At 48.5% G+C, this 27,210-nt stretch overlaps 1 protein-coding gene across 1 annotated transcript in view; it reads right to left on the reverse strand.

The window, feature by feature from the left end:
- Window positions 1–27,210, reverse strand: part of LOC109882875 (protein Jade-3-like) — a 73,134-nt gene that overhangs the window by 17,671 nt on the left and 28,253 nt on the right. The window contains exons 2-8 of the mRNA XM_031838132.1: window positions 25,877–25,935; window positions 24,927–24,986; window positions 19,762–19,844; window positions 19,118–19,275; window positions 13,057–13,247; window positions 11,434–11,645; window positions 7,848–8,015 (exon numbers count right to left, since the gene is read on the reverse strand). Coding sequence (XP_031693992.1) covers window positions 7,848–8,015; window positions 11,434–11,645; window positions 13,057–13,247; window positions 19,118–19,275; window positions 19,762–19,844; window positions 24,927–24,975 — 861 coding nt within the window. The 5' untranslated portion in view covers window positions 24,976–24,986; window positions 25,877–25,935. The remainder of the gene's footprint in view (window positions 1–7,847; window positions 8,016–11,433; window positions 11,646–13,056; window positions 13,248–19,117; window positions 19,276–19,761; window positions 19,845–24,926; window positions 24,987–25,876; window positions 25,936–27,210) is intronic.

Here is a 27,210-nt window from a genome sequence, read left to right on the forward strand (position 1 = left end):
AACGGTTCAGTACGTATTGTAAACGGTTCACCAAACCCCCTGTTCAGTACGTATTGTAAAAGGCCCACCAAACCCACGGTTCAGTACGTATTGTAAACGGTTCAACAAACCCACGGTTCAGTACGTATTGTAAACGGCCCACCAAACCCACGGTTCAGTACGTATTGTAAACGGTTCACCAAACCCACGGTTCAGTACGTATTGTAAACGGTTCAGTACGTATTGTAAATGGTTCAACAAACCCACGGTTCAGTACGTATTGTAAATGGTTCAACAAACCCACGGTTCAGTACGTATTGTAAACGGTTCAGTACGTATTGTAAACGGCCCACCAAACCCACGGTTCAGTACGTATTGTAAACGGTTCAGTACGTATTGTAAACGGTTCACCAAACCCACGGTTCAGTACGTATTGTAAATGGTTCAACAAACCCACGGTTCAGTACGTATTGTAAACGGTTCAGTACGTATTGTAAACGGCCCACCAAACCCACGGTTCAGTACGTATTGTAAACGACCCACCAAACCCACGGTTCAGTATGTATTGTAAACGGCCCACCAAACCCACAGTTCAGTACGTATTGTAAACGGCCCACCAAACCCACGGTTCAGTACGTATTGTAAACGGCCCACCAAACCAACAGTTCAGTACGTATTGTAAACGGTTCACCAAACCCACGGTTCAGTACTTATTGTAAACGGCCCACCAAACCCACCGTTCAGTACGTATTGTAAACGGTTCAGTACGTATTGTAAACGGTTCAACAAACCCACGGTTCAGTACGTATTGTAAACGGTTCAACAAACCCACGGTTCAGTATGTATTGTAAACGGTTCAGTATGTATTGTAAACGGCCCACCAAACCCACGGTTCAGTACGTATTGTAAACGGCCCACCAAACCCACGGTTCAGTACGTATTGTAAACGGTTCAGTACGTATTGTAAACGGTTCAACAAACCCACGGTTCAGTACGTATTGTAAACGGTTCAACAAACCCACGGTTCAGTATGTATTGTAAACGGTTCAGTATGTATTGTAAACGGCCCACCAAACCCACGGTTCAGTACGTATTGTAAACGGCCCACCAAACCCACGGTTCAGTACGTATTGTAAACGGTTCAGTACGTATTGTAAACGGCCCACCAAACCCACGGTTCAGTACGTATTGTAAACGGCCTACCAAACACACGGTTCAGTACGTATTGTAAACGGCCCACCAAACCCACGGTTCAGTACGTATTGTAAACGGCCCACCAAACCCACGGTTCAGTACGTATTGTAAACGGCCTACCAAACCCACGGTTCAGTACGTATTGTAAACGGTTCAGTACGTATTGTAAACGGCCCACCAAACCCCCTGTTCAGTACGTATTGTAAACGGCCCACCAAACCCATGGTTCAGTACGTATTGTAAACGGTTCACCAAACCCACGGTTCAGTACATATCGTAAACGGCCCACCAAACCCACGGTTCAGTACGTATTGTAAACGGTTCACCAAACCCACGGTTCAGTACTTATTGTAAACGGCCCACCAAACCCACCGTTCAGTACGTATTGTAAACGGTTCAGTACGTATTGTAAACGGTTCAACAAACCCACGGTTCAGTACGTATTGTAAACGGTTCAACAAACCCACGGTTCAGTATGTATTGTAAACGGTTCAGTATGTATTGTAAACGGCCCACCAAACCCACGGTTCAGTACGTATTGTAAACGGCCCACCAAACCCACGGTTCAGTACGTATTGTAAACGGTTCAGTACGTATTGTAAACGGCCCACCAAACCCACGGTTCAGTATGTATTGTAAACGGCCTACCAAACACACGGTTCAGTACGTATTGTAAACGGCCCACCAAACCCACGGTTCAGTACGTATTGTAAACGGCCCACCAAACCCACGGTTCAGTACGTATTGTAAACGGCCTACCAAACCCACGGTTCAGTACGTATTGTAAACGGTTCAGTATGTATTGTAAACGGCCCACCAAACCCACGGTTCAGTACGTATTGTAAACGGCCTACCAAACCCACGGTTCAGTACGTATTGTAAACGGTTCAACAAACCCACGGTTCAGTACGTATTGTAAACGGTTCAGTACGTATTGTAAACGGCCCACCAAACCCACGGTTCAGTACGTATTGTAAACGGCCCACCAAACCCACGGTTCAGTACGTATTGTAAACGGTTCAGTACGTATTGTAAACGGTTCACCAAACCAACGGTTCAGTACATATTGTAAACGGTTCACCAAACCCACGGTTCAGTACATATCGTAAACGGTTCAACAAACCCACGGTTCAGTACGTATTGTAAACGATTCAGTACGTATTGTAAACGGCCCACCAAACCCACGGTTCAGTACGTATTGTAAACGGTTCAGTACGTATTGTAAACGGCCCACCAAACCCCCTGTTCAGTACGTATTGTAAACGGCCCACCAAACCCATGGTTCAGTACGTATTGTAAACGGTTCACCAAACCCACGGTTCAGTACATATCGTAAACGGCCCACCAAACCCACGGTTCAGTACGTATTGTAAACGGCCCAGCAATCCCACGGTTCAGTACGTATTGCAAACGGTTCAGTACGTATTGTAAACGGTTCACCAAACCCCCTGTTCAGTACGTATTGTAAACGGCCCACCAAACCCACGGTTCAGTACGTATTGTAAACGGTTCAACAAACCCACGGTTCAGTACGTATTGTAAACGGCCCACCAAACCCACGGTTCAGTACGTATTGTAAACGGTTCAGTACGTATTGTAAACGGTTCACCAAACCCCCTGTTCAGTACGTATTGTAAAAGGCCCACCAAACCCACGGTTCAGTACGTATTGTAAACGGTTCAACAAACCCACGGTTCAGTACGTATTGTAAACGGCCCACCAAACCCACGGTTCAGTACGTATTGTAAACGGTTCACCAAACCCACGGTTCAGTACGTATTGTAAACGGTTCAGTACGTATTGTAAATGGTTCAACAAACCCACGGTTCAGTACGTATTGTAAATGGTTCAACAAACCCACGGTTCAGTACGTATTGTAAACGGTTCAGTACGTATTGTAAACGGCCCACCAAACCCACGGTTCAGTACGTATTGTAAACGGTTCAGTACGTATTGTAAACGGTTCACCAAACCCACGGTTCAGTACGTATTGTAAATGGTTCAACAAACCCACGGTTCAGTACGTATTGTAAACGGTTCAGTACGTATTGTAAACGGCCCACCAAACCCACGGTTCAGTACGTATTGTAAACGACCCACCAAACCCACGGTTCAGTATGTATTGTAAACGGCCCACCAAACCCACAGTTCAGTACGTATTGTAAACGGCCCACCAAACCCACGGTTCAGTACGTATTGTAAACGGCCCACCAAACCAACAGTTCAGTACGTATTGTAAACGGTTCACCAAACCCACGGTTCAGTACTTATTGTAAACGGCCCACCAAACCCACCGTTCAGTACGTATTGTAAACGGTTCAGTACGTATTGTAAACGGTTCAACAAACCCACGGTTCAGTACGTATTGTAAACGGTTCAACAAACCCACGGTTCAGTATGTATTGTAAACGGTTCAGTATGTATTGTAAACGGCCCACCAAACCCACGGTTCAGTACGTATTGTAAACGGCCCACCAAACCCACGGTTCAGTACGTATTGTAAACGGTTCAGTACGTATTGTAAACGGTTCAACAAACCCACGGTTCAGTACGTATTGTAAACGGTTCAACAAACCCACGGTTCAGTATGTATTGTAAACGGTTCAGTATGTATTGTAAACGGCCCACCAAACCCACGGTTCAGTACGTATTGTAAACGGCCCACCAAACCCACGGTTCAGTACGTATTGTAAACGGTTCAGTACGTATTGTAAACGGCCCACCAAACCCACGGTTCAGTACGTATTGTAAACGGCCTACCAAACACACGGTTCAGTACGTATTGTAAACGGCCCACCAAACCCACGGTTCAGTACGTATTGTAAACGGCCCACCAAACCCACGGTTCAGTACGTATTGTAAACGGCCTACCAAACCCACGGTTCAGTACGTATTGTAAACGGTTCAGTACGTATTGTAAACGGCCCACCAAACCCCCTGTTCAGTACGTATTGTAAACGGCCCACCAAACCCATGGTTCAGTACGTATTGTAAACGGTTCACCAAACCCACGGTTCAGTACATATCGTAAACGGCCCACCAAACCCACGGTTCAGTACGTATTGTAAACGGCCCAGCAATCCCACGGTTCAGTACGTATTGTAAACGACCCACCAAACCCACGGTTCAGTATGTATTGTAAACGGCCCACCAAACCCACAGTTCAGTACGTATTGTAAACGGCCCACCAAACCCACGGTTCAGTACGTATTGTAAACGGCCCACCAAACCAACAGTTCAGTACGTATTGTAAACGGTTCACCAAACCCACGGTTCAGTACTTATTGTAAACGGCCCACCAAACCCACGGTTCAGTACGTATTGTAAACGGTTCAGTACGTATTGTAAACGGTTCAACAAACCCACGGTTCAGTACGTATTGTAAACGGTTCAACAAACCCACGGTTCAGTATGTATTGTAAACGGTTCAGTATGTATTGTAAACGGCCCACCAAACCCACGGTTCAGTACGTATTGTAAACGGCCCACCAAACCCACGGTTCAGTACGTATTGTAAACGGCCCACCAAACCCACGGTTCAGTACGTATTGTAAACGGCCCACCGCTGTCTACCTGGAGGTTAGGAGCTAGTAGCAGAGCTGCTATATCTTAGGAGCGAGTAGCAGAGCTGCCATATCTTAGGAGCTAGTAGCAGAGCTTCCATGTCTGTCATGTCTTAGGAGCTAGTAGCAGAGCTGCCATAGCTGCCATGTCTTAGGAGCTAGTAGCAGAGCTGCCATATCTTAGGAGCTAGTAGCAGAGCTGCCATATCTTAGGAGCTAGTAGCAGAGCTGCCATATCTGTCATGTCTTATGGCAGCTCTGCTACTAGCTCCTAAGACATGACAGATATGGCAGCTCTGCTACTAGCTCCTAAGATATGGCAGCTCTGCTACTAGCTCCTATCTGTCATGTCTTAGGAGCTAGTAGCAGAGCTGCCATGTCTTAGGAGCTAGTAGCAGAGCTTCCATATCTTAGGAGCTAGTAGCAGAGCTGTCATATCTTAGGAGCTAGTAGCAGAGCTGCCATGTCTTAGGAGCTAGTAGCAGAGCTTCCATATCTTAGGAGCTAGTAGCAGAGCTGTCATATCTTAGGCGCTAGTAGCAGAGCTTCCATATCTGCCATATCTTAGGAGCTAGTAGCAGAGCTGCCATATCTGTCGGCGCAATCTTGACAATCCGGGGTCATATGATGGCTGTCATTGTTACGTGCAACACAGGGTGCATGGACCAAATCAATGGAAACTTTGGCTTGTTTATATTAGAGCGGATACTACACCGGTTTGGCTTGTTTATATAGAGGATACCACACCGGTTTGGCTTGTTTACATAGAGAGGATACCACACCGGTTTGGCTTGTTTATATAGAGAGGATACCACACCGGTTTGGCTTGTTTACATAGAGAGGATACCACACCGGTTTGGCTTGTTTACATAGAGAGGATACCACACCGGTTTGGCTTGTTTACATAGAGAGGATACCACACCGGTTTGGCTTGTTTACATAGAGAGGATACCACACCGGTTTGGCTTGTTTATATAGAGGATACCACACCGGTTTGGCTTGTTTATATAGAGAGGATACCACACCGGTTTGGCTTGTTTACATAGAGAGGATACCACACCGGTTTGGCTTGTTTATATAGAGGATACCACACCGGTTTGGCTTGTTTATATAGAGAGGATACCACACCCGTTTGGCTTGTTTACATAGAGAGGATACCACACCGGTTTGGCTTGTTTACATAGAGAGGATACCACACCGGTTTGGCTTGTTTACATAGAGAGGATACCACACCGGTTTGGCTTGTTTACATAGAGAGGATACCACACCGGTTTGGCTTGTTTACATAGAGAGGATACCACACCGGTTTGGCTTGTTTATATAGAGGATACCACACCGGTTTGGCTTGTTTACATAGAGAGGATACCACACCGGTTTGGCTTGTTTACATAGAGAGGATACCACACCGGTTTGGCTTGTTTATATAGAGGATACCACACCGGTTTGGCTTGTTTATAGAGAGGATACCACACCGGTTTGGCTTGTTTACATAGAGAGGATACCACACCGGTTTGGCTTGTTTACATAGAGAGGATACCACACCGGTTTGGCTTGTTTACATAGAGAGGATACCACACCGGTTTGGCTTGTTTACATAGAGAGGATACCACACCGGTTTGGCTTGTTTACATAGAGAGGATACCACACCGGTTTGGCTTGTTTATATAGAGGATACCACACCGGTTTGGCTTGTTTATAGAGAGGATACCACACCGGTTTGCTGAAATGGGTGCAAGAGGGAAGTTTATAATGTGGCTTGAGCACTTTATCAGGGTGCTGACACCCCTTATTCTCAACCACTGAGAATTAGTTTATAGCTGCGGATATGCGCCCAAAGACTAAACATATAAACATAGCCTACCTATCACTCTTGTAATGTATTCGTCCCGGTCAGAATCAGCTGCCAAGGACAGCTTGAATGCTGAGGGGAGATGGTGTTGTTCCTTTCCCTTTTAGCTCCGGTCTACTGATGTTGGAGTAAATGTGTCAACATGTTGAAGGTGTTCACGTTTTATCCACCTCTCTGTCTATCACCGCTGTAATCTACTGGGAACCTTGTACTGTGAGACGCCTAAGACAGCGCTACAGGGAGACAGGACGGACAGCTGATCGTCTTCACAGTGGCAGACCACGTATAACAACACCTGCACAGGATCGGTACTTCCGAACATCACATCTGCGGGACAGGTACAGGATGGCAACAACTGCCACAATCCCTCCATCAGTGCTCAGACTGTCTGCAATAGGCTGAGAGAGGCTGGACTGAGGGCTTATAGGCCTGTTTAAGGCAGGTCCACACCAGACATCACCGGCAACAACATCGCCTATGGGCACAAACCCACCGTCACTGGACCAGGCAGGACTGGCAAAAAGTGCTCTTCACTGACGAGTAGCGGTTGTCTCACCAGGGGTGATGGTCGGATTTGCATTTATCGTTGAAGGAATGAGCGTTACACCGAGGCCTGTACTCTGTGGAGTGGGATCGATTTGGAGGTGGAGGGTCCTTCATGGTCTGGGGCGGTGTGTCACAGCATCATCGGACTGAGCTTGTTGTCATTGCAGGCAATCTCAACGCTGTGCGTTACAGGGAAGACATCCTCCTCCCTCATGTGGTACCCTTCCTGCAGGCTAATCCTGACATGACCCTCCAGCATGACAATGCCACCAGCCACACTGCTCGTTCTGTGCGTCATTTCCTGCAAGACAGGAATGTCAGTGTTCTGCCATTCCCCCCAGAAATGTCCGGGAACTTGCAGGTGCCTTGGTAGAAGAGTGAGGTTTATTTTTTTTAACATCTCACAGCAAGAACTAGCAAATCTGGTGCAGTCCATGAGGAGGAGATGCACTGCAGTACTTAATGCAGCTGGTGGCCACACCAGATACTGACTGTTACTTTTGATTTTGACCCCCCCTTTGTTCAGGGACACATTATTCCATTTCTGTTAGTCACATGTCTGTGGAACTTGTTCAGTTCATGTCTCAGTTGTTGAATCTTGTTATGTTCATACAAATATTTACACTGAAAATAAACGCAGTTGAAAGTGAGAGGACGTTTCTTGTTTTGCTGAGTTTATAAAGGCAATTGGGTGTAATTCGGAAGTCATCCTTTACCTCAGGGATCCACAGGGCACAGCTGACATGTGCCCACTTGGTGCCCGCCCGCGTAGCCTTCATCGCCCCTCCCTTGATGGGGCACAGCTGACACTGGGGGTCGATGCCCAGGACACACGTCCTGCACAGCCAGTTACCATCTGGTACCTTCACTATACCATAACACGCCTGGGTGGGGAGAGAGAGAGAGTTAGGACTACACATGGTATCTTCACTATACCATAACACGCCTGGGTAGGGGGGGGGGCAGGGGGAGAGAGGGAGAGTTAGGACTACACATGGTATCTTCACTATACCATAACACACCTGGGCAGGAGAGAGAGAGAGAGAGAGAGAGAGAGAGAGAGACAGATGGCCCCTTCATACTAAACGAGGAGATTCCTACCTGGTAAACAGATGTTGCCTTGTCACTGAAGACCATGACGTTGCCCTCCTCAAAACTAAATATACTCCGTGGCCAGTTTATTAGATACGTTTATATTTTTGTTCAGTATAGATGAGTGTAACACATGAAGTGTGGTTCCAAGCTGATATAAAAGATCCCAGAAATGTTCCATACGCACAAAAAGCTTCTCGCTCTCATTTTCTGCACAATGTGTTTACATCCCTGTTAGTGAGCATTTCTCCTTTGCCAAGATAATCCATCCACCTGACAGGTTTGGCATATCAAGAAACTGATTAAACAGCATGATCATTACACAGGTGCACCTTGTTCTGGGGACAATAAAAGGCCACTCTAAAATGTGAAGTTGTGTCTCACAACACAATGCCACAGATGTCTCAAGTTGAGGGAGTGTGTAATTGGCATGCTGACTGCAGGAATGTCCACCAGAATTAAAATGTTAATTTCTCTACCATAAGCCACCTCCAAAGTCATTTTAGAGAACTTAGCAGTATGTCCAACAGGCATCACAACCGTAGACCATGTAAACCAAGCCAACCAATCCACATCCAGCTTCTTCACCTGCAGGAACGTCTGAGACCAGCCACCTGGACAGCTGATGAAATTGTGAAATTCAGCACACACTGCCAGAAACCAGCGCAGGGAAGCTCATCTGCATGCTCGTTGTCCTCACCAGGGTCTTGATCTGACTGCAGTTCAGCGTCGTAACAGACTTCATGCTCACCTTCGATGGCCACTGTCATGCTGGAGAAGTGTGCTCTTCACGGATGACTCCCTGTTCAACTGTACCGGGCAGATAGCAGACAGCTTGTATGGCGTCGTCTGAGCGAGAGGTTTGCTGATGTCACATGGTGAACACAGTGCCCTATGCTGGCGGTGGGGTTATGGTATGGGCAGGAATAAGCTACGGACAATGAAAACAATTGCATTTTATTGATGCCAATTTGACTGCACAGAGATACGAGATCGAGTGACGAGATCCTGAGGCCCATTGTTGTGCCATTCATCCTCCACCATCACCTCATGTATCAGCATGATAATCTACGGCCCCATGTCGCAAGGATCTGGACACAATTCCTGGAAGCTGAGAATGTCCCAGTTCTTCCATGGCCTACCCTTACCATACATGTCACCCATTCAGCATGTTTGGGATGCTCTGGATCGACGTGCACGACAGCGTGTTCCAGTTCCTGAAAATATCCAGCAACTTTACACAGCCATTGAAGAGGAGTGGGCGAACATTCCACAGGCCACGAACAACAGCCTGATCAACTCTATGTGAAGGAGACGTGTCCCACTGCGTGATGTGGTGGTCTCACCTAGGGCTGTTGCAGTGACCGTATTACCACCACACCGGCAGTCAAATTCTATGTGACCGTTTAGACACGGTAATTAGGCTTCTCCAAAGCTCTAATGCCAGTGATGGTCATTAGTAACCTACCAAACTTGCTAACTGCCTGGTACTCAGCACTCTATTGTCCCTCTAATCACTCTGACATCAATGCAAATGTGACCTAAAATCTAATCAAACACTTCATGAGAGCCCATGAGCTCATGTTACACAACATTTCTATAGGCTATGCAATTGCGCGAGAAAACAGAGTGATGGCCTCTAATAAAAAGAGGAGGATCCTACCAGCTTTCTATAGGCTAGGCCTACTATATTTACTTCTCAACTTTCCTAATATTAAGCACATTGCTTATATTTACAACAGGAGTATAGCCTACCCGGCTGGCATGAAAATGAACCATGGGAAAAGCGACCTCCATTTGATATTTAAGTGCATAGATTATGGTCTAATGAATGTATTTCAATTGACTGATTTCATTATTTGAACTGTAACTCAGTAAAATCTCTGAAATTGTTGCATGTTGCCTTTATATTTAATTCACTGTCAGTGTCGGTCGGTGACGTTTAAGATTAGTATTTTTTCATGAGCATGGCCTAATTTCTATTACAGCATATTGGATGACTGTCATGTCATTCCAGTCACCCAGCTCAATTTAACAGTGACAGGTTTATGCTACTACATGATACTCTAATATCCCCTATACCCATCATGAGGTTTCTACAACCTAGCATATGAATGAAAGTTTACAACGTAGATACACACAGGTTGAGAGACAAATTTGAGGTGTCAGACAGTCATACATTCAATAGCGCCTTGCACGCGCTTGCCTGCATCTAGCTGATCTAGGGAGTAAGCATTAGTCCAACAGCTAGGCCAAATTCAGGTATGTTTATCCCCATTTTGTTTGCTTCCGTTTAAGAAATGTTTTTCAACAGAATAGGCAGAATGAATACACCCCTGATCACGCGTAAACACAGTTCACTTTCATAGCAGCCACGTTGTATTCCTTCTTCGACATCTACGCGCTCTCCTCCTCTCACCGTTTCCCTTCACTTGTAGACTTCAATGTACAACACATCAGCTGTCTGTGACCAGGTGAAAAATCCTTACCAAAAACTTTCAAATCATAACCGCTACACACAGCCTACATCATTGTCACCATATTTGCTAAAGTAACATCATAGTCAACATAGCTAATAGAACTAATGTGTTAAAAACCCGCTAAAATCATGCAGTACAGTGTACAGTCAGTTTAGTAGTTGCACCGGCAGGCCCCGGAGGCAAAACATTTGTAAAAACAAAAGCTTTTTGAAGCAATGTATTAGTTCAAAACGGTTCAACTATTGTCTTCTCTCTCTCTTTGAGTCAACTACTCACCACATGTTATGCACTGCAGTGCTAGCTAGCTGTAGCTTATGCTTTCAGTACTAGATTAATTCTCTGATTCTTTGATTGGGTGGACAACATGTCAGTTCATGCTGCAAGAGCTCTGATAGGTTGGAGGACTTCCTCTGGAAGTTGTCATAATTACTGTGTAAGTCTATGGAGGGGGGTGAGAACCATGAGCCTCCGAGGTTTTGTATTGACGTCAATGTACCCAGAGGAGGACGGAAGCTAGCTGTCATCTGGCAATATACCACAAACCTCCAAGGTGCCTTATTACTATTATAAACTGGTTACCAACATAATTAGAGCTGTAAAAATAAATGTTGTGTCATACCTGTGGTATACGGTCTGATATACCATGGCTGTCAGCCAATAAGCATTCAGGGACCACCCAGTTTATCATTAGTATTACATTTTTATAGTCGTCAGGTGGTCAGGTTCCTACCTGATGAACACAGATGTTACATTTGTCACAGAAGACCATGTCGTTGCCCTCCTCGCTGTCGGGGGAGCGACACACGTCACAGATGACATCCTCGTCGTACTCGATGCCCAGCCCTTCTACCGTGTCGATGGCGTGGTTCATGTTGTCATGGCAATGACGCTCCAATGCCTCCATGGTACGCTCCATTGTCAGCTCATCTACAGGCCCCTCCCCTGGGGAATGACGTAACACAGTTAAGACACAGAGACAGAATAACAGTTGGCTCGTCCCCGGGACCCTCCCCTGAGAGACAGAATAACAATTGGCTCGTCCCCGGGATCCTCCCCTGAGAGACAGAATAACAGTTGGCTCGTCTCCGGGACCCTGGAGGTGTGAAGCCCGTCCCCTGGAAGGTGGAGGTGTGAAGCCTGTCCCCTGGAAGGTGGAGGTGTGAAGTCCGTCCCCCTGCCCCTTGTCTGTGATTGGTCAACAGTACTACTCCTAGTAGGTGTGGGCACTATGGATGGGTTTTCTTGAATTCATTGTTTGTCGTCATTCAAAAAGCAAATGGTAGTTTTCACTTGAAAAATACTTGACCAAATATCTTTAATGTAAAATAGAATGAATATGACCTCCTACGCAAAAAAAGTCTAAATTCATACCTGATGTATTCATCTTAGATTCATTTGGACTATTGAAGAAGTAGTATATTGTCTGTGTTGCTGCTACGGCGTCTCAAGAGGGACAAACAGTAAAATTACCACTTCTTATCTTGTTATTCAAGCGAGGTCTTTTAAGGGAGTATGCGAACACAGACATTCGCGTCGCCTAGCAGAGTTCTGCTGGGAGAAAACCAAACCTACGCAAGTATGTGGATGTGTTCCTAAACCATGTGTCCTAGCTCAGCGTTGTGTTCCTAACCCATGTGTCCTAGCTCAGCAATATGTTCCTTACCCATGTGTCCTAGCTCAGCGTTGTGTTCCTTACCCATGTGTCCTAGCTCAGTGTTGTGTTCCTTACCCATGTGTCCTAGCTCAGTGTTGTGTTCCTTACCCATGTGTCCTAGCTCAGTGTTGTGTTCCTTACCCATGTGTCCTAGCTCAGTGTTGTGTTCCTTACCCATGTGTCCTAGCTCTTACCCATGTGTCCTAGCTCAGTGTTGTGTTCCTTACCCATGTGTCCTAGCTCTTACCCATGTGTCCTAGCTCAGTGTTGTGTTCCTTACCCATGTGTCCTAGCTCTTACCCATGTGTCCTAGCTCAGTGTTGTGTTCCTTACCCATGTGTCCTAGCTCTTACCCATGTGTCCTAGCTCAGTGTTTTGTTCCTTACCCATGTGTCCTAGCTCTTACCCATGTGTCCTAGCTCAGTGTTGTGTTCCTTACCCATGTGTCCTAGCTCTTACCCATGTGTCCTAGCTCAGTGTTGTGTTCCTTACCCATGTGTCCTAGCTCTTACCCATGTGTCCTAGCTCTTACCCATGTGTTCCACAGCTCAGCGTTGAGTCCTTACCCATGTGTCCTAGCTCTTACCCATGTGTCCTAGCCCTTACCCATGTGTCCTAGCCCTTACCCATGTGTCCTAGCTCTTACCCATGTGTCCTAGCTCTTACCCATGTGTCCTAGCTCAGTGTTGTGTTCCTTACCCATGTGTTCCAGCTCAGCGTTGAGTGCCTGCAGCCAGTAGAGGTCCATGTTATCCAGGTCATAAGAGCACATGGCCTCAGCCAGCTCCTTGATGTTAACGTAACCCGTCTCTGTGGAGGCCTGACTCCAGCATTGGATATACCTCTTCTGTAGGGTGAACACCGTCTCCTTAGGCTTCTCCGCTATGTTCCTACAGACACAGACAATTGTCAGGAATCACTGGCAGTTTATTATTTTTATTTTAACTTTATTTAACCAGGCAAGTCAGTTAAGAACAAATTCTTATTTTCAATGAGGGCCTTGGAACAGTGGGTTAACTGCCTGTTCAGGGGCAGAACGACAGATTTGTACCTTGTCAGCTTGGGGATTTGAACTTGCAACCTTCCGGTTACTAGTCCATTGCTCTAGCCACTAGGCTACCCTGCCGCCCCCAAGTCGTCCAGTACCCAGACAAACAGAGAACCAATAACACTCTACAATCATACCCATACACAGGTTGATAACGGCAGACCTGGACACTGAGAAGCACTGAAATTGGAACGCAGTGGCTGTACAGTAACATGCTCAGGCTCTGAGCTTCACAGCGCTGTATGGGTTTTGACTGACAGCTGTTCTGAACTAGAGCACAAGAAGTTCCCCCATCCGTCCCGCTAATTGGGCAACTTTTGCACACTTTGAGTGAGGGAATTGCTGTAAATTACGAGGACTCTACGTATTTTGAAAAGATGACACGGCGTCGTACCCTGGCCCGACCTGAACAGGATGACACGGCGTCGTACCCTGGCCCGTCCTGAACAGGATGACACGGCGTCGTACCCTGGCCCGTCCTGAACAGGATGACACGGCGTCGTACCCTGGCCTGTCCTGAACAGGATGACACGGCGTCGTACCCTGGCCTGTCCTGAACAGGATGACACGGCGTCGTACCCTGGCCTGTCCTGAACAGGATGACACGGCGTCGTACCCTGGCCTGTCCTGAACAGGATGACACGGCGTCGTACCCTGGCCTGTCCTGAACAGGATGACACGGCGTCGTACCCTGGCCTGTCCTGAACAGGATGACACGGCGTCGTACCCTGGCCTGTCCTAAACAGGATGACACGGCGTCGTACCCTGGCCTGTCCTGAACAGGATGACACGGTGTCGTACCCTGGCCTGTCCTGAACAGGATGACACGGTGTCGTACCCTGGCCTGTCCTGAACAGGATGACACGGTGTCGTACCCTGGCCTGTCCTGAACAGGATGACACGGTGTCGTACCCTGGCCTGTCCTGAACAGGATGACACGGTGTCGTACCCTGGCCTGTCCTGAACAGGATGACACGGTGTCGTACCCTGGCCTGTCCTGAACAGGATGACACGGTGTCGTACCCTGGCCTGTCCTGAACAGGATGACACGGTGTCGTACCCTGGCCTGTCCTGAACAGGATGACACGGTGTCGTACCCTGGCCTGTCCTGAACAGGATGAGCCTGTGTGTGTATTGTGAAGAACATTTGGCGCTGACCACACATCGCATAGGAATGCACGCATGACACCAAAATTACAACCTGCTTCTCTGAATTGCCTTGTGAATGCCTCAAACTGTAAGATAGTATTTTATCATTTATCTCGTCATGTTGGCAATAGAACAAGCTTCCAAATTATGCCCCCATTTATAAGTAGACAATTTGTGGATTGTGTAAACAACAGTAGTTGTGTGTTTGCAGGGATGCAGGGCTGTGTTCCAAACCAAACAGGCAGGGATGCAGGGCTGTGTTCCAAACCAAACAGGCAGGGATGCAGGGCTGTGTTCCAAACCAAACAGGCAGGGATGCAGGGCTGTGTTCCAAACCAAACAGGCAGGGATGCAGGGCTGTGTTCCAAACCAAACAGGCAGGGATGCAGGGCTGTGTTCCAAACCAAACAGGCAGGGATGCAGGGCTGTGTTCCAAACCACTACAAGTGTACTTACTCTAGTTCCTCAACTGCACAGCAAAAAAAAAAACTTTACAGCTGAAGATTATTTTTTTAATCATAAAAGTATTTGTGATATAAAAAGTATATCGAAATTACTTAGGAGCTGTGCACAGTCTGGAGAGATGTGGCCACTTGGAGACACCAGTCAGACCTCTCACTCAAACCCACAGTCTGGAGAGATGTGGCCACTTGGAGACACCAGTCTGGAGAGGTGTGGCCACTTGGAGACACCAGTCTGGAGAGGTGTGGCCACTTGGAGACACCAGTCTGGAGAGGTGTGGCCACTTGGAGACACCAGTCAGACCTCTCACTCAAACCCACAGTCTGGAGAGGTGTGGCCACTTGGAGACACCAGTCTGGAGAGGTGTGGCCACTTGGAGACACCAGTCAGACCTCTCACTCAAACCCACAGTCTGGAGAGGTGTGGCCACTTGGAGACACCAGTCTGGAGAGGTGTGGCCACTTGGAGACACCAGTCTGGAGAGGTGTGGCCACTTGGAGACACCAGTCAGACCTCTCACTCAAACCCACAGTCTGGAGAGGTGTGGCCACTTGGAGACACCAGTCTGGAGAGGTGTGGCCACTTGGAGACACCAGTCAGACCTCTCACTCAAACCCACAGTCTGGAGAGGTGTGGCCACTTGGAGACACCAGTCAGACCTCTCACTCAAACCCACAGTCTGGAGAGGTGTGGCCACTTGGAGACACCAGTCAGACCTCTCACTCAAACCCACAGTCTGGAGAGATGTGGCCACTTGGAGACACCAGTCAGACCTCTCACTCAAACCCACAGTCTGGAGAGGTGTGGCTACTTGGAGACACCAGTCTGGAGAGATGTGGCCACTTGGAGACACCAGTCAGACCTCTCACTCAAACCCACAGTCTGGAGAGATGTGGCCACTTGGAGACAACAGTCTGGAGAGGTGTGGCCACTTGGAGACACCAGTCAGACCTCTCACTCAAACCCACAGTCTGGAGAGATGTGGCCACTTGGAGACACCAGTCAGACCTCTCACTCAAACCCACAGTCTGGAGAGGTGTGGCCACTTGGAGACACCAGTCTGGAGAGGTGTGGCCACTTGGAGACACCAGTCAGACCTCTCACTCAAACCCACAGTCTGGAGAGGTGTGGCCACTTGGAGACACCAGTCAGACCTCTCACTCAAACCCACAGTCTGGAGAGATGTGGCCACTTGGAGACACCAGTCTGGAGAGGTGTGGCCACTTGGAGACACCAGTCAGACCTCTCACTCAAACCCACAGTCTGGAGAGGTGTGGCCACTTGGAGACACCAGTCTGGAGAGGTGTGGCCACTTGGAGACACCAGTCAGACCTCTCACTCAAACCCACAGTCTGGAGAGGTGTGGCCACTTGGAGACACCAGTCAGACCTCTCACTCAAACCCACAGTCTGGAGAGATGTGGCCACTTGGAGACACCAGTCAGACCTCTCACTCAAACCCACAGTCTGGAGAGGTGTGGCTACTTGGAGACACCAGTCTGGAGAGATGTGGCCACTTGGAGACACCAGTCTGGAGAGGTGTGGCCACTTGGAGACACCAGTCAGACCTCTCACTCAGACCCAGTCTGGAGAGGTGTGGCCACTTGGAGACACCAGTCTGGAGAGGTGTGGCCACTTGGAGACACCAGTCAGACCTCTCACTCAAACCCACAGTCTGGAGAGATGTGGCCACTTGGAGACACCAGTCAGACCTCTCACTCAAACCCACAGTCTGGAGAGATGTGGCCACTTGGAGACACCAGTCAGACCTCTCACTCAAACCCACAGTCTGGAGAGATGTGGCCACTTGGAGACACCAGTCTGGAGAGGTGTGGCCACTTGGAGACACCAGTCAGACCTCTCACTCAAACCCAGTCTGGAGAGGTGTGGCCACTTGGAGACACCAGTCTGGAGAGGTGTGGCCACTTGGAGACACCAGTCAGACCTCTCACTCAAACCCACAGTCTGGAGAGATGTGGCCACTTGGAGACACCAGTCAGACCTCTCACTCAAACCCACAGTCTGGAGAGATGTGGCCACTTGGAGACACCAGTCTGGAGAGATGTGGCCACTTGGAGACACCAGTCAGACCTCTCACTCAAACCCACAGTCTGGAGAGATGTGGCCACTTGGAGACACCAGTCAGACCTCTCACTCAAACCCACAGTCTGGAGAGATGTGGCCACTTGGAGACACCAGTCTGGAGAGATGTGGCCACTTGGAGACACCAGTCAGACCTCTCACTCAAACCCAGTCTGGAGAGGTGTGGCCACTTGGAGACACCAGTCTGGAGAGATGTGGCCACGTGGAGACACCAGTCAGACCTCTCACTCAAACCCAGTCTGGAGAGGTGTGGCCACTTGGAGACACCAGTCAGACCTCTCACTCAAACCCACAGTCTGGAGAGATGTGGCCACTTGGAGACACCAGTCTGGAGAGATGTGGCCACTTGGAGACACCAGTCAGACCTCTCACTCAAACCCACAGTCTGGAGAGATGTGGCCACTTGGAGACACCAGTCAGACCTCTCACTCAAACCCAGTCTGGAGAGATGTGGCCACTTGGAGACACCAGTCAGACCTCTCACTCAAACCCACAGTCTGGAGAGATGTGGCCACTTGGAGACAACAGTCTGGAGAGGTGTGGCCACTTGGAGACACCAGTCAGACCTCTCACTCAAACCCAGTCTGGAGAGATGTGGCCACTTGGAGACACCAGTCAGACCTCTCACTCAAACCCACAGTCTGGAGAGGTGTGGCTACTTGGAGACACCAGTCTGGAGAGATGTGGCTACTTGGAGACACCAGTCTGGAGAGATGTGGCCACTTGGAGACACCAGTCAGACCTCTCACTCAAACCCAGTCTGGAGAGGTGTGGCCACTTGGAGACACCAGTCTGGAGAGATGTGGCTACTTGGAGACACCAGTCTGGAGAGATGTGGCCACTTGGAGACACCAGTCAGACCTCTCACTCAAACCCAGTCTGGAGAGGTGTGGCCACTTGGAGACACCAGTCTGGAGAGATGTGGCCACGTGGAGACACCAGTCAGACCTCTCACTCAAACCCAGTCTGGAGAGGTGTGGCCACTTGGAGACACCAGTCAGACCTCTCACTCAAACCCACAGTCTGGAGAGATGTGGCCACTTGGAGACACCAGTCTGGAGAGATGTGGCCACTTGGAGACACCAGTCAGACCTCTCACTCAAACCCACAGTCTGGAGAGATGTGGCCACTTGGAGACACCAGTCAGACCTCTCACTCAAACCCAGTCTGGAGAGATGTGGCCACTTGGAGACACCAGTCAGACCTCTCACTCAAACCCACTGTCTGGAGAGGTGTGGCTACTTGGAGACACCAGTCTGGAGAGATGTGGCCACTTGGAGACACCAGTCTGGAGAGATGTGGCCACTTGGAGACACCAGTCTGGAGAGATGTGGCCACTTGGAGACACCAGTCAGACCTCTCACTCAAACCCAGTCTGGAGAGGTGTGGCTACTTGGAGACACCAGTCTGGAGAGATGTGGCCACTTGGAGACACCAGTCAGACATCTCACTCAAACCCACAGTCTGGAGAGGTGTGGCCACTTGGAGACACCAGTCAGACCTCTCACTCAAACCCAGTCTGGAGAGGTGTGGCTACTTGGAGACACCAGTCTGGAGAGATGTGGCCACTTGGAGACACCAGTCAGAACTCTCACTCAAACCCACAGTCTGGAGAGGTGTGGCCACTTGGAGACACCAGTCTGTCCTCTCACGTGGGACGATTACCCGATAGAGGCGTGTGGGAGGGTTACCCGATAGAGGCGTGTGGGAGGGTTACCCGATAGAGGCGTGTGGGAGGGTTACCCGAGAGAGGCGTGTGGGAGGGTTACCCGAGAGAGGCGTGTGGGAGGGTTACCCGATAGAGGCGGTGGGAGGGTTACCTGATAGAGGCGTGTGGGAGGGTTACCCGATAGAGGCGTGTGGGAGGGTTACCCGATAGAGGCGGTGGGAGGGTTACCTGATAGAGGCGTGTGGGAGGGTTACCCGATAGAGGCGGTGGGAGGGTTACCCGATAGAGGCGTGTGGGAGGGTGACCCGATAGAGGCGGTGGGAGGGTTACCTGATAGAGGCGTGTGGGATGGTTTCAGGGAAGGCGGGCACCTGCACCCCCTTCTCCCACTCCTGTCTCCAGGTGTCCCCCAGCAGGTAATAGTCTTCAGGGGAGACATGGTGAGAGTCTGGCAGCTTCATGGCACTGATCAGGTCTTTCCTGAACACCTAGAGAGGAGGAGAGGGGGTATCAACAGGCTGACAGACATTCTACCCTAGGGAGGGAGGAGAGGGGGTATCAACAGGCTGACAGACATTCTACCCTAGAGAGAGAGGAGAGGGGTATCAACAGGCTGACAGACATTCTACCCTAGGGAGGGAGGAGAGGGGGTATCAGACTGACAGAGACATTCTACCCTAGAGAGAGAGGAGAGGGGGTATCAACAGGCTGACAGAGACATTCTACCCTAGGGAGAGAGGAGAGGGGTATCAACAGGCTGACAGACATTCTACCCTAGGGAGGGAGGAGAGGGGTATCAACAGGCTGACAGAGACATTCTACCCTAGGGAGGGAGGAGAGGGGTATCAACAGGCTGACAGAGACATTCTACCCTAGGGTGCACTACTATTGACCAGAGCCCTATGGAGTTGTCATCAGGGAACAACCTGAGAACCAGCCTATAGACAGGAAACAGTGTCCTTCTCTTACTGTACCTCTGCTGGTTTCTTGGGCATGGGAGCAGGGGTTCCAGGTTTGCTTCCATACTTGTTGGAGGAGCAGAATGAGGTGGAAGGACCTGAAGGAAAAGGGAGTTTGAGAGAGGAACAAGGCATACAAGCCAGGGTTGGGCTCAATTCTAATTGGAGGCAGTCATTTCAGGAAGTAAACTAAAATTACAATTCAATCGAGAAAAAAAATGTCCTTTATTTTCAATGGCTTTTCAATAAACCGAAATGTAGTAGCTATTTATTTCAAACATTTTAAAACTTCCTGAATTGACTGGCTTCATATCAAATTGAACCAACCCTGGTACATGTTTAAATCTTGCTGAATTGACTGGCTTCATATCAAATTGAACCAACCCTGGTACATGTTTAAATCTTGCTGAATTGACTGGCTTCATATCAAATTGAGCCAACCCTGGTACATGTTTAAATCTTGCTGAATTGACTGGCTTCATATCAAATTGAACCAACCCTGGTACATGTTTAAATCTTGCTGAATTGACTGGCTTCATTTAAAATTGAACCAACCCTGGTACAGGTTTAAATCTTGCTGAATTGACTGGCTTCATTTCAAATTGAACCAACCCTGGTACAGGTTTTAAATCTTGCTGAATTGACTGGCTTCATTTCAAATTGAACCAACCCTGTTACAGGTTTTAAATCTTGCTGAATTGACTGGCTTCATTTCAAATTGAACCAACCCTGTTACAGGTTTTAAATCTTGCTGAATTGACTGGCTTCATTTCAAATTGAACCAACCCTGGTACATGTTTAAATCTTGCTGAATTGACTGGCTTCATTTCAAATTGAACCAACCCTGGTACATGTTTAAATCTTGCTGAATTGACTGGCTTCATTTCAAATTGAACCAACCCTGGTACAGGTTTTAAATCTTGCTGAATTGACTGGCTTCATTTCAAATTGAACCAACCCTGGTACATGTTTAAATCTTGCTGAATTGACTGGCTTCATTTCAAATTGAACCAACCCTGGTACAGGTTTTAAATCTTGCTGAATTGACTGGCTTCATTTAAAATTGAACCAACCCTGGTACATGTTTAAATCTTGCTGAATTGACTGGCTTCATTTCAAATTGAGCCAACCCTGGTACAGGTTTTAAATCTTGCTGAATTGACTGGCTTCATTTCAAATTGAACCAACCCTGGTACAGGTTTTAAATCTTGCTGAATTGACTGGCTTCATTTCAAATTGAACCAACCCTGGTACAGGTTTTAAATCTTGCTGAATTGACTGGCTTCATTTCAAATTGAACCAACCCTGGTACAGGTTTTAAATCTTGCTGAATTGACTGGCTTCATTTCAAATTGAACCAACCCTGGTACAGGTTTGATCTGTTTTTTTTTGTCAAGATGAAAATGCAAAACATGCAACAAACACTTCGGAAAGTATTCAGACCCCTTGACTTTTTTTCCAGATTTTGTTACATTACAGCCATTTTCTAAAATTAATATGTATCCCCCTTCAATCTACACACAATACCCATAATGTCAAAACAAAAACAGGTTTTTAGAAATTGTTGCTAATTTATCAAATAAAATAAACGATGTATTAAACTAAGTATTCAGACCCTTTACTCAGCACTTTGTTGAAGCACCTTTAGCAGCGATTACAGCCTCCAGTCTTCATGGGTATGAAGATAACTTGGCACATCTGTATTTGGCGAGTTTCTCCCATTCTTCTCTGCAGATCCTCTCAAGCTCTGTCAGGTTGGATGGGGAGCGTTGCTGCACAGCTATTTTCAGGTCTCTCCAGAGATGTTTGATCGGGTTCAAGTCCGGGCTCTGTCTGGGCCACTCAAGGACATTCAGAGACGGTGTCCTGTTAGAAGGTGAACCTTCGCCCCCAGTCTCAGGTCTTAAGCGCTCTGGAGCAGGTTTTCATCTAGGATCTCTGTGTACTTTTCTCCGTTCATCTTTCCCTTGATCCTGACTAGTCTCCCAGTCCCTGAAAAACATCCCCACAGCATGCTGCTGCCACCAGCATGCTTCACCGTAGGGATTGTGCCAGGTTTCTTCCAGACATGACACTTGGCATTCTGGCCAAAGATTTCAATCTTGGTTTCATCAGACCAGAGAATATTTTTTCTCATGGTCTGAAAGTCTTTAGGTGCCTTTTGGCAAACTCCAAGCAGGCTGTCGTGCCTTTTACTGAGGAGTGGCTTCCAACTGGCCACTCTACCATAAAGGCCTGATTGGTAGAGTGCTGCAGAGATGGGAGAACCTTCCATCGACACAATCCTCTCTGAGCACTACGGACAATTATTTCGACCTCATGGCCTGGTTCTTGCTCTGACATGCACTGTCAACCTTATATTGACAGGTGTGTGCCTTTCCAAACCATGTCCAATCAATTGAATTTACTACAGGTGGAGTCCAATCAAAATGTCAAAAAAGTTGGTTCGCTCTTTTTATTATGGGGTAGTGTGTGTAGATTGTATTAAATAACATTTCCTCAGCATTTCTGAATAAGGCTGTAACGTAACAAAATGTGGAAAAAGTCCAGGGGTCTGAATGCTTTCCGAAGGCTCTGTGTACCAGGGGTCTGAATGCTTTCCGAAGGCTCTGTGTACCAGGGGTCTGAATGCTTTCCGAAGGCTCTGTGTACCAGGGGTCTGAATGCTTTCCGAAGGCTCTGTGTACCAGGGGTCTGAATGCTTTCCGAAGGCTCTGTGTACCAGGGGTCTGAATGCTTTCCGAAGGCTCTGTGTACCAGGGGTCTGAATGCTTTCCGAAGGCTCTGTGTACCAGGGGTCTGAATGCTTTCCGAAGGCTCTGTGTACCAGGGGTCTGAATGCTTTCCGAAGGCTCTGTGTACCAGGGGTCTGAATGCTTTCCGAAGGCTCTGTGTACCAGGGGTCTGAATGCTTTCCGAAGGCTCTGTGTACCAGGGGTCTGAATGCTTTCCGAAGGCTCTGTGTACCAGGGGTCTGAATGCTTTCCGAAGGCTCTGTGTACCAGGGGTCTGAATGCTTTCCGAAGGCTCTGTGTACCAGGGGTCTGAATGCTTTCCGAAGGCTCTGTGTACCAGGGGTCTGAATGCTTTCCGAAGGCTCTGTGTACCAGGGGTCTGAATGCTTTCCGAAGGCTCTGTGTACCAGGGGTCTGAATGCTTTCCGAAGGCTCTGTGTACCAGGGGTCTGAATGCTTTCCGAAGGCTCTGTGTACCAGGGGTCTGAATGCTTTCCGAAGGCTCTGTGTACCAGGGGTCTGAATGCTTTCCGAAGGCTCTGTGTACCAGGGGTCTGAATGCTTTCCGAAGGCTCTGTGTACCAGGGGTCTGAATGCTTTCCGAAGGCTCTGTGTACCAGGGGTCTGAATGCTTCCGAAGGCTCTGTGTACCAGGGGTCTGAATGCTTTCCGAAGGCTCTGTGTACCAGGGGTCTGAATGCTTTCCGAAGGCTCTGTGTACCAGGGGTCTGAATGCTTTCCGAAGGCTCTGTGTACCAGGGGTCTGAATGCTTTCCGAAGGCTCTGTGTACCAGGGGTCTGAATGCTTTCCGAAGGCTCTGTGTACCAGGGGTCTGAATGCTTTCCGAAGGCTCTGTGTACCAGGGGTCTGAATGCTTTCCGAAGGCTCTGTGTACCAGGGGTCTGAATGCTTTCCGAAGGCTCTGTGTACCAGGGGTCTGAATGCTTTCCGAAGGCTCTGTGTACCAGGGGTCTGAATGCTTTCCGAAGGCTCTGTGTACCAGGGGTCTGAATGCTTTCCGAAGGCTCTGTGTACCAGGGGTCTGAATGCTTTCCGAAGGCTCTGTGTACCAGGGGTCTGAATGCTTTCCGAAGGCTCTGTGTACCAGGGGTCTGAATGCTTTCCGAAGGCTCTGTGTACCAGGGGTCTGAATGCTTTCCGAAGGCTCTGTGTACCAGGGGTCTGAATGCTTTCCGAAGGCTCTGTGTTGTGTACCAGGGGTCTGAATGCTTTCCGAAGGCTCTGTGTACCAGGGGTCTGAATGCTTTCCGAAGGCTCTGTGTACCAGGGGTCTGAATGCTTTCCGAAGGCTCTGTGTACCAGGGGTCTGAATGCTTTCCGAAGGCTCTGTGTACCAGGGGTCTGAATGCTTTCCGAAGGCTCTGTGTACCAGGGGTCTGAATGCTTTCCGAAGGCTCTGTGTACCAGGGGTCTGAATGCTTTCCGAAGGCTCTGTGTACCAGGGGTCTGAATGCTTTCCGAAGGCTCTGTGTACCAGGGGTCTGAATGCTTTCCGAAGGCTCTGTGTACCAGGGGTCTGAATGCTTTCCGAAGGCTCTGTGTACCAGGGGTCTGAATGCTTTCCGAAGGCTCTGTGTACCAGGGGTCTGAATGCTTTCCGAAGGCTCTGTGTACCAGGGGTCTGAATGCTTTCCGAAGGCTCTGTGTACCAGGGGTCTGAAAGCTTTCCGAAGGCTCTGTGTACCAGGGGTCTGAATGCTTTCCGAAGGCTCTGTGTACCAGGGGTCTGAATGCTTTCCGAAGGCTCTGTGTACCAGGGGTCTGAATGCTTTCCGAAGGCTCTGTGTACCAGGGGTCTGAATGCTTTCCGAAGGCTCTGTGTACCAGGGGTCTGAATGCTTTCCGAAGGCTCTGTGTACCAGGGGTCTGAATGCTTTCCGAAGGCTCTGTGTACCAGGGGTCCTGAATGCTTTCCGAAGGCTCTGTGTACCAGGGGTCTGAATGCTTTCCGAAGGCTCTGTGTACCAGGGGTCTGAATGCTTTCCGAAGGCTCTGTGTACCAGGGGTCTGAATGCTTTCCGAAGGCTCTGTGTACCAGGGGTCTGAATGCTTTTCGAAGGCTCTGTGTACCAGGGGTCTGAATGCTTTCCGAAGGCTCTGTGTACCAGGGGTCTGAATGCTTTCCGAAGGCTCTGTGTACCAGGGGTCTGAATGCTTTCCGAAGGCTCTGTGTACCAGGGGTCTGAATGCTTTCCGAAGGCTCTGTGTACCAGGGGTCTGAATGCTTTCCGAAGGCTCTGTGTACCAGGGGTCTGAATGCTTTCCGAAGGCTCTGTGTACCAGGGGTCTGAATGCTTTCCGAAGGCTCTGTGTACCAGGGGTCTGAATGCTTTCCGAAGGCTCTGTGTACCAGGTATAAAAACATATAAAAAACAATCACGTGTCGTTTTAAGTCATGAAGTTTATGCAGAAAGTGAACTCACTCTCATTGTCAGAACTGTCACTGCTGCTTGAAGACCTGAGCCGTTTCATCCTGACGTATCCTACAGGGGGAGAGGCATGAGAAGAGGCATGAGAAGAGGCACGAGAAGAGGCACGAGAAGAGGCACGAGAAGAGGCACGAAAAGAGGCACGAAAAGAGGCACGAAAAGAGGCACGAAAAGAGGCACGAAAAGCTGAGCAATGAGACGTAGAATAACTATATATGAGCCCAACGGGAGACTAAAGAACTTCCATCCTATCCAATAACATCGTTCATACCATCTTCTATATATCTGGAAGCTGTAAGGGGTGATACATTTGACCTATTTTTCTGAAAGTGCTCTGTCAAAAGGCTGTACACTATGTCAGAACGAGGTTTTTGTCAGAACCTAGAGAGAGTTTCAATGCCCTCCGTTTGTGATGAACATGAATTAGTGGGCTTTAATTGGATGTTCAGTCAAATGCTCCTCTGTTCATTTTGTCAAAATAAACATTGTAATTTCAGAAAGAAGATCTCTTGTGTTTCTTTAGATAGCTGCAACACTCACCCTTATATGACATCCTGTATACTTGAATCACTTTACCAATATGTTATTGAGCTCATTTCTGGGTGTGGAAATAATATTTTAGATGGGTAATTTGTTTTGTTTTTAAAAAAGGTCACCAGAAGCAAGCTTTTCAAAACGTAAACATGTTTTTGTGTGGGGGGGGGGGGCCTCGGAAACACCCAAAAACAGGGGGACCCCCCAACGGCTAACACATTTTCCAGAGGACACACTGTGGCCAGTTATCTACAAAATTCTATATTTTGGGAGAGGGCAGAAAACAGTTTTCAACCAGCGATTGAGTTGTGTGAGTCTGCTGTAGAGCTCACCACTCCCCCTAACTGGGAGGGGGACAGAGACAAGTACTTGATGATTACACATCAGCAAGCAGCACGGAGACGACTCACCATAAATGTCCTGTCACAAAGTCTTCCTCTGGTGCACTCCAACCAACCTCCTCTCATCCCTGTAGACAGATTACAACAACTCATGTCATTATGAGTCCATAGATGGAATAGCTGTGGGTAGGAGAACCCAGTCAATAGCTGTGGGTAGGAGAACCCAGTCAATAGCTGTGGGTAGGAGAACCCAGTCAATAGCTGTGGGTAGGAAACCCCTGTCAATAGCTGTGGGTAAGGGGGCTGGAACCACTAGACAATATGATCCATCTGGAACCACTAGACAATATGATCCTGCTGGTAGGGGGCTGGAACCACTAGACAATATGATCCTGCTGGTAGGGGGCTGGATCCACTAGACAATATGATCCTGCTGGTAGGGGGCTGGATCCACTAGACAATATGATCCTGCTGGTAGGGGGCTGGAACCACTAGACAATATGATCCTGCTGGTAGGGGGCTGGAACCACTAGACAATATGATCCTGCTGGTAGGGGGCTGGAACCACTAGACAATATGATCCTGCTGGTAGGGGGCTGGAACCACTAGACAATATGATCCTGCTGGTAGGGGGCTGGAACCACTAGACAATATGATCCATCTGGAACCACTAGACAATATGATCCATCTGGTAGGGGGCTGGAACAACTAGACAATATGATAGGGGGCTGGAACCACTAGACAATATGATCCTGCTGGTAGGGGGCTGGAACCACTAGACAATATGATCCTGCTGGTAGGGGGCTGGAACCACTAGACAATATGATCAATCTGGAACCACTAGACAATATGATCAATCTGGAACCACTAGACAATATGATCCATCTGGAACCACTAGACAATATGATCCATCTGGAACCACTAGACAATATGATCCATCTGGAACCACTAGACAATATGATAGGGGGCTGGAGCCACTAGACAATATGATCCTGCTGGTAGGGGGCTGGAACCACTAGACAATATGATCCTGCTGGTAGGGGGCTGGAACCACTAGACAATATGATCCATCTGGTAGGGGGCTGGAACCACTAGACAATATGATCCATCTGGTAGGGGGCTGGAACCACTAGACAATATGATCCATCTGGTAGGGGGCTGGAACCACTAGACAATATGATCCATCTGGTAGGGGGCTGGAACCACTAGACAATATGATCCATCTGGAACCACTAGACAATATGATAGGGGGCTGGAGCCACTAGACAATATGATCCTGCTGGTAGGGGGCTGGAACCACTAGACAATATGATCCTGCTGGTAGGGGGCTGGAACCACTAGACAATATGATCCATCTGGTAGGGGGCTGGAACCACTAGACAATATGATCCATCTGGTAGGGG

Source organism: Oncorhynchus kisutch, linkage group LG13 (genome assembly GCF_002021735.2).
Source record: "Oncorhynchus kisutch isolate 150728-3 linkage group LG13, Okis_V2, whole genome shotgun sequence".
Classification (NCBI taxonomy): Eukaryota; Metazoa; Chordata; class Actinopteri; order Salmoniformes; family Salmonidae; genus Oncorhynchus; species Oncorhynchus kisutch.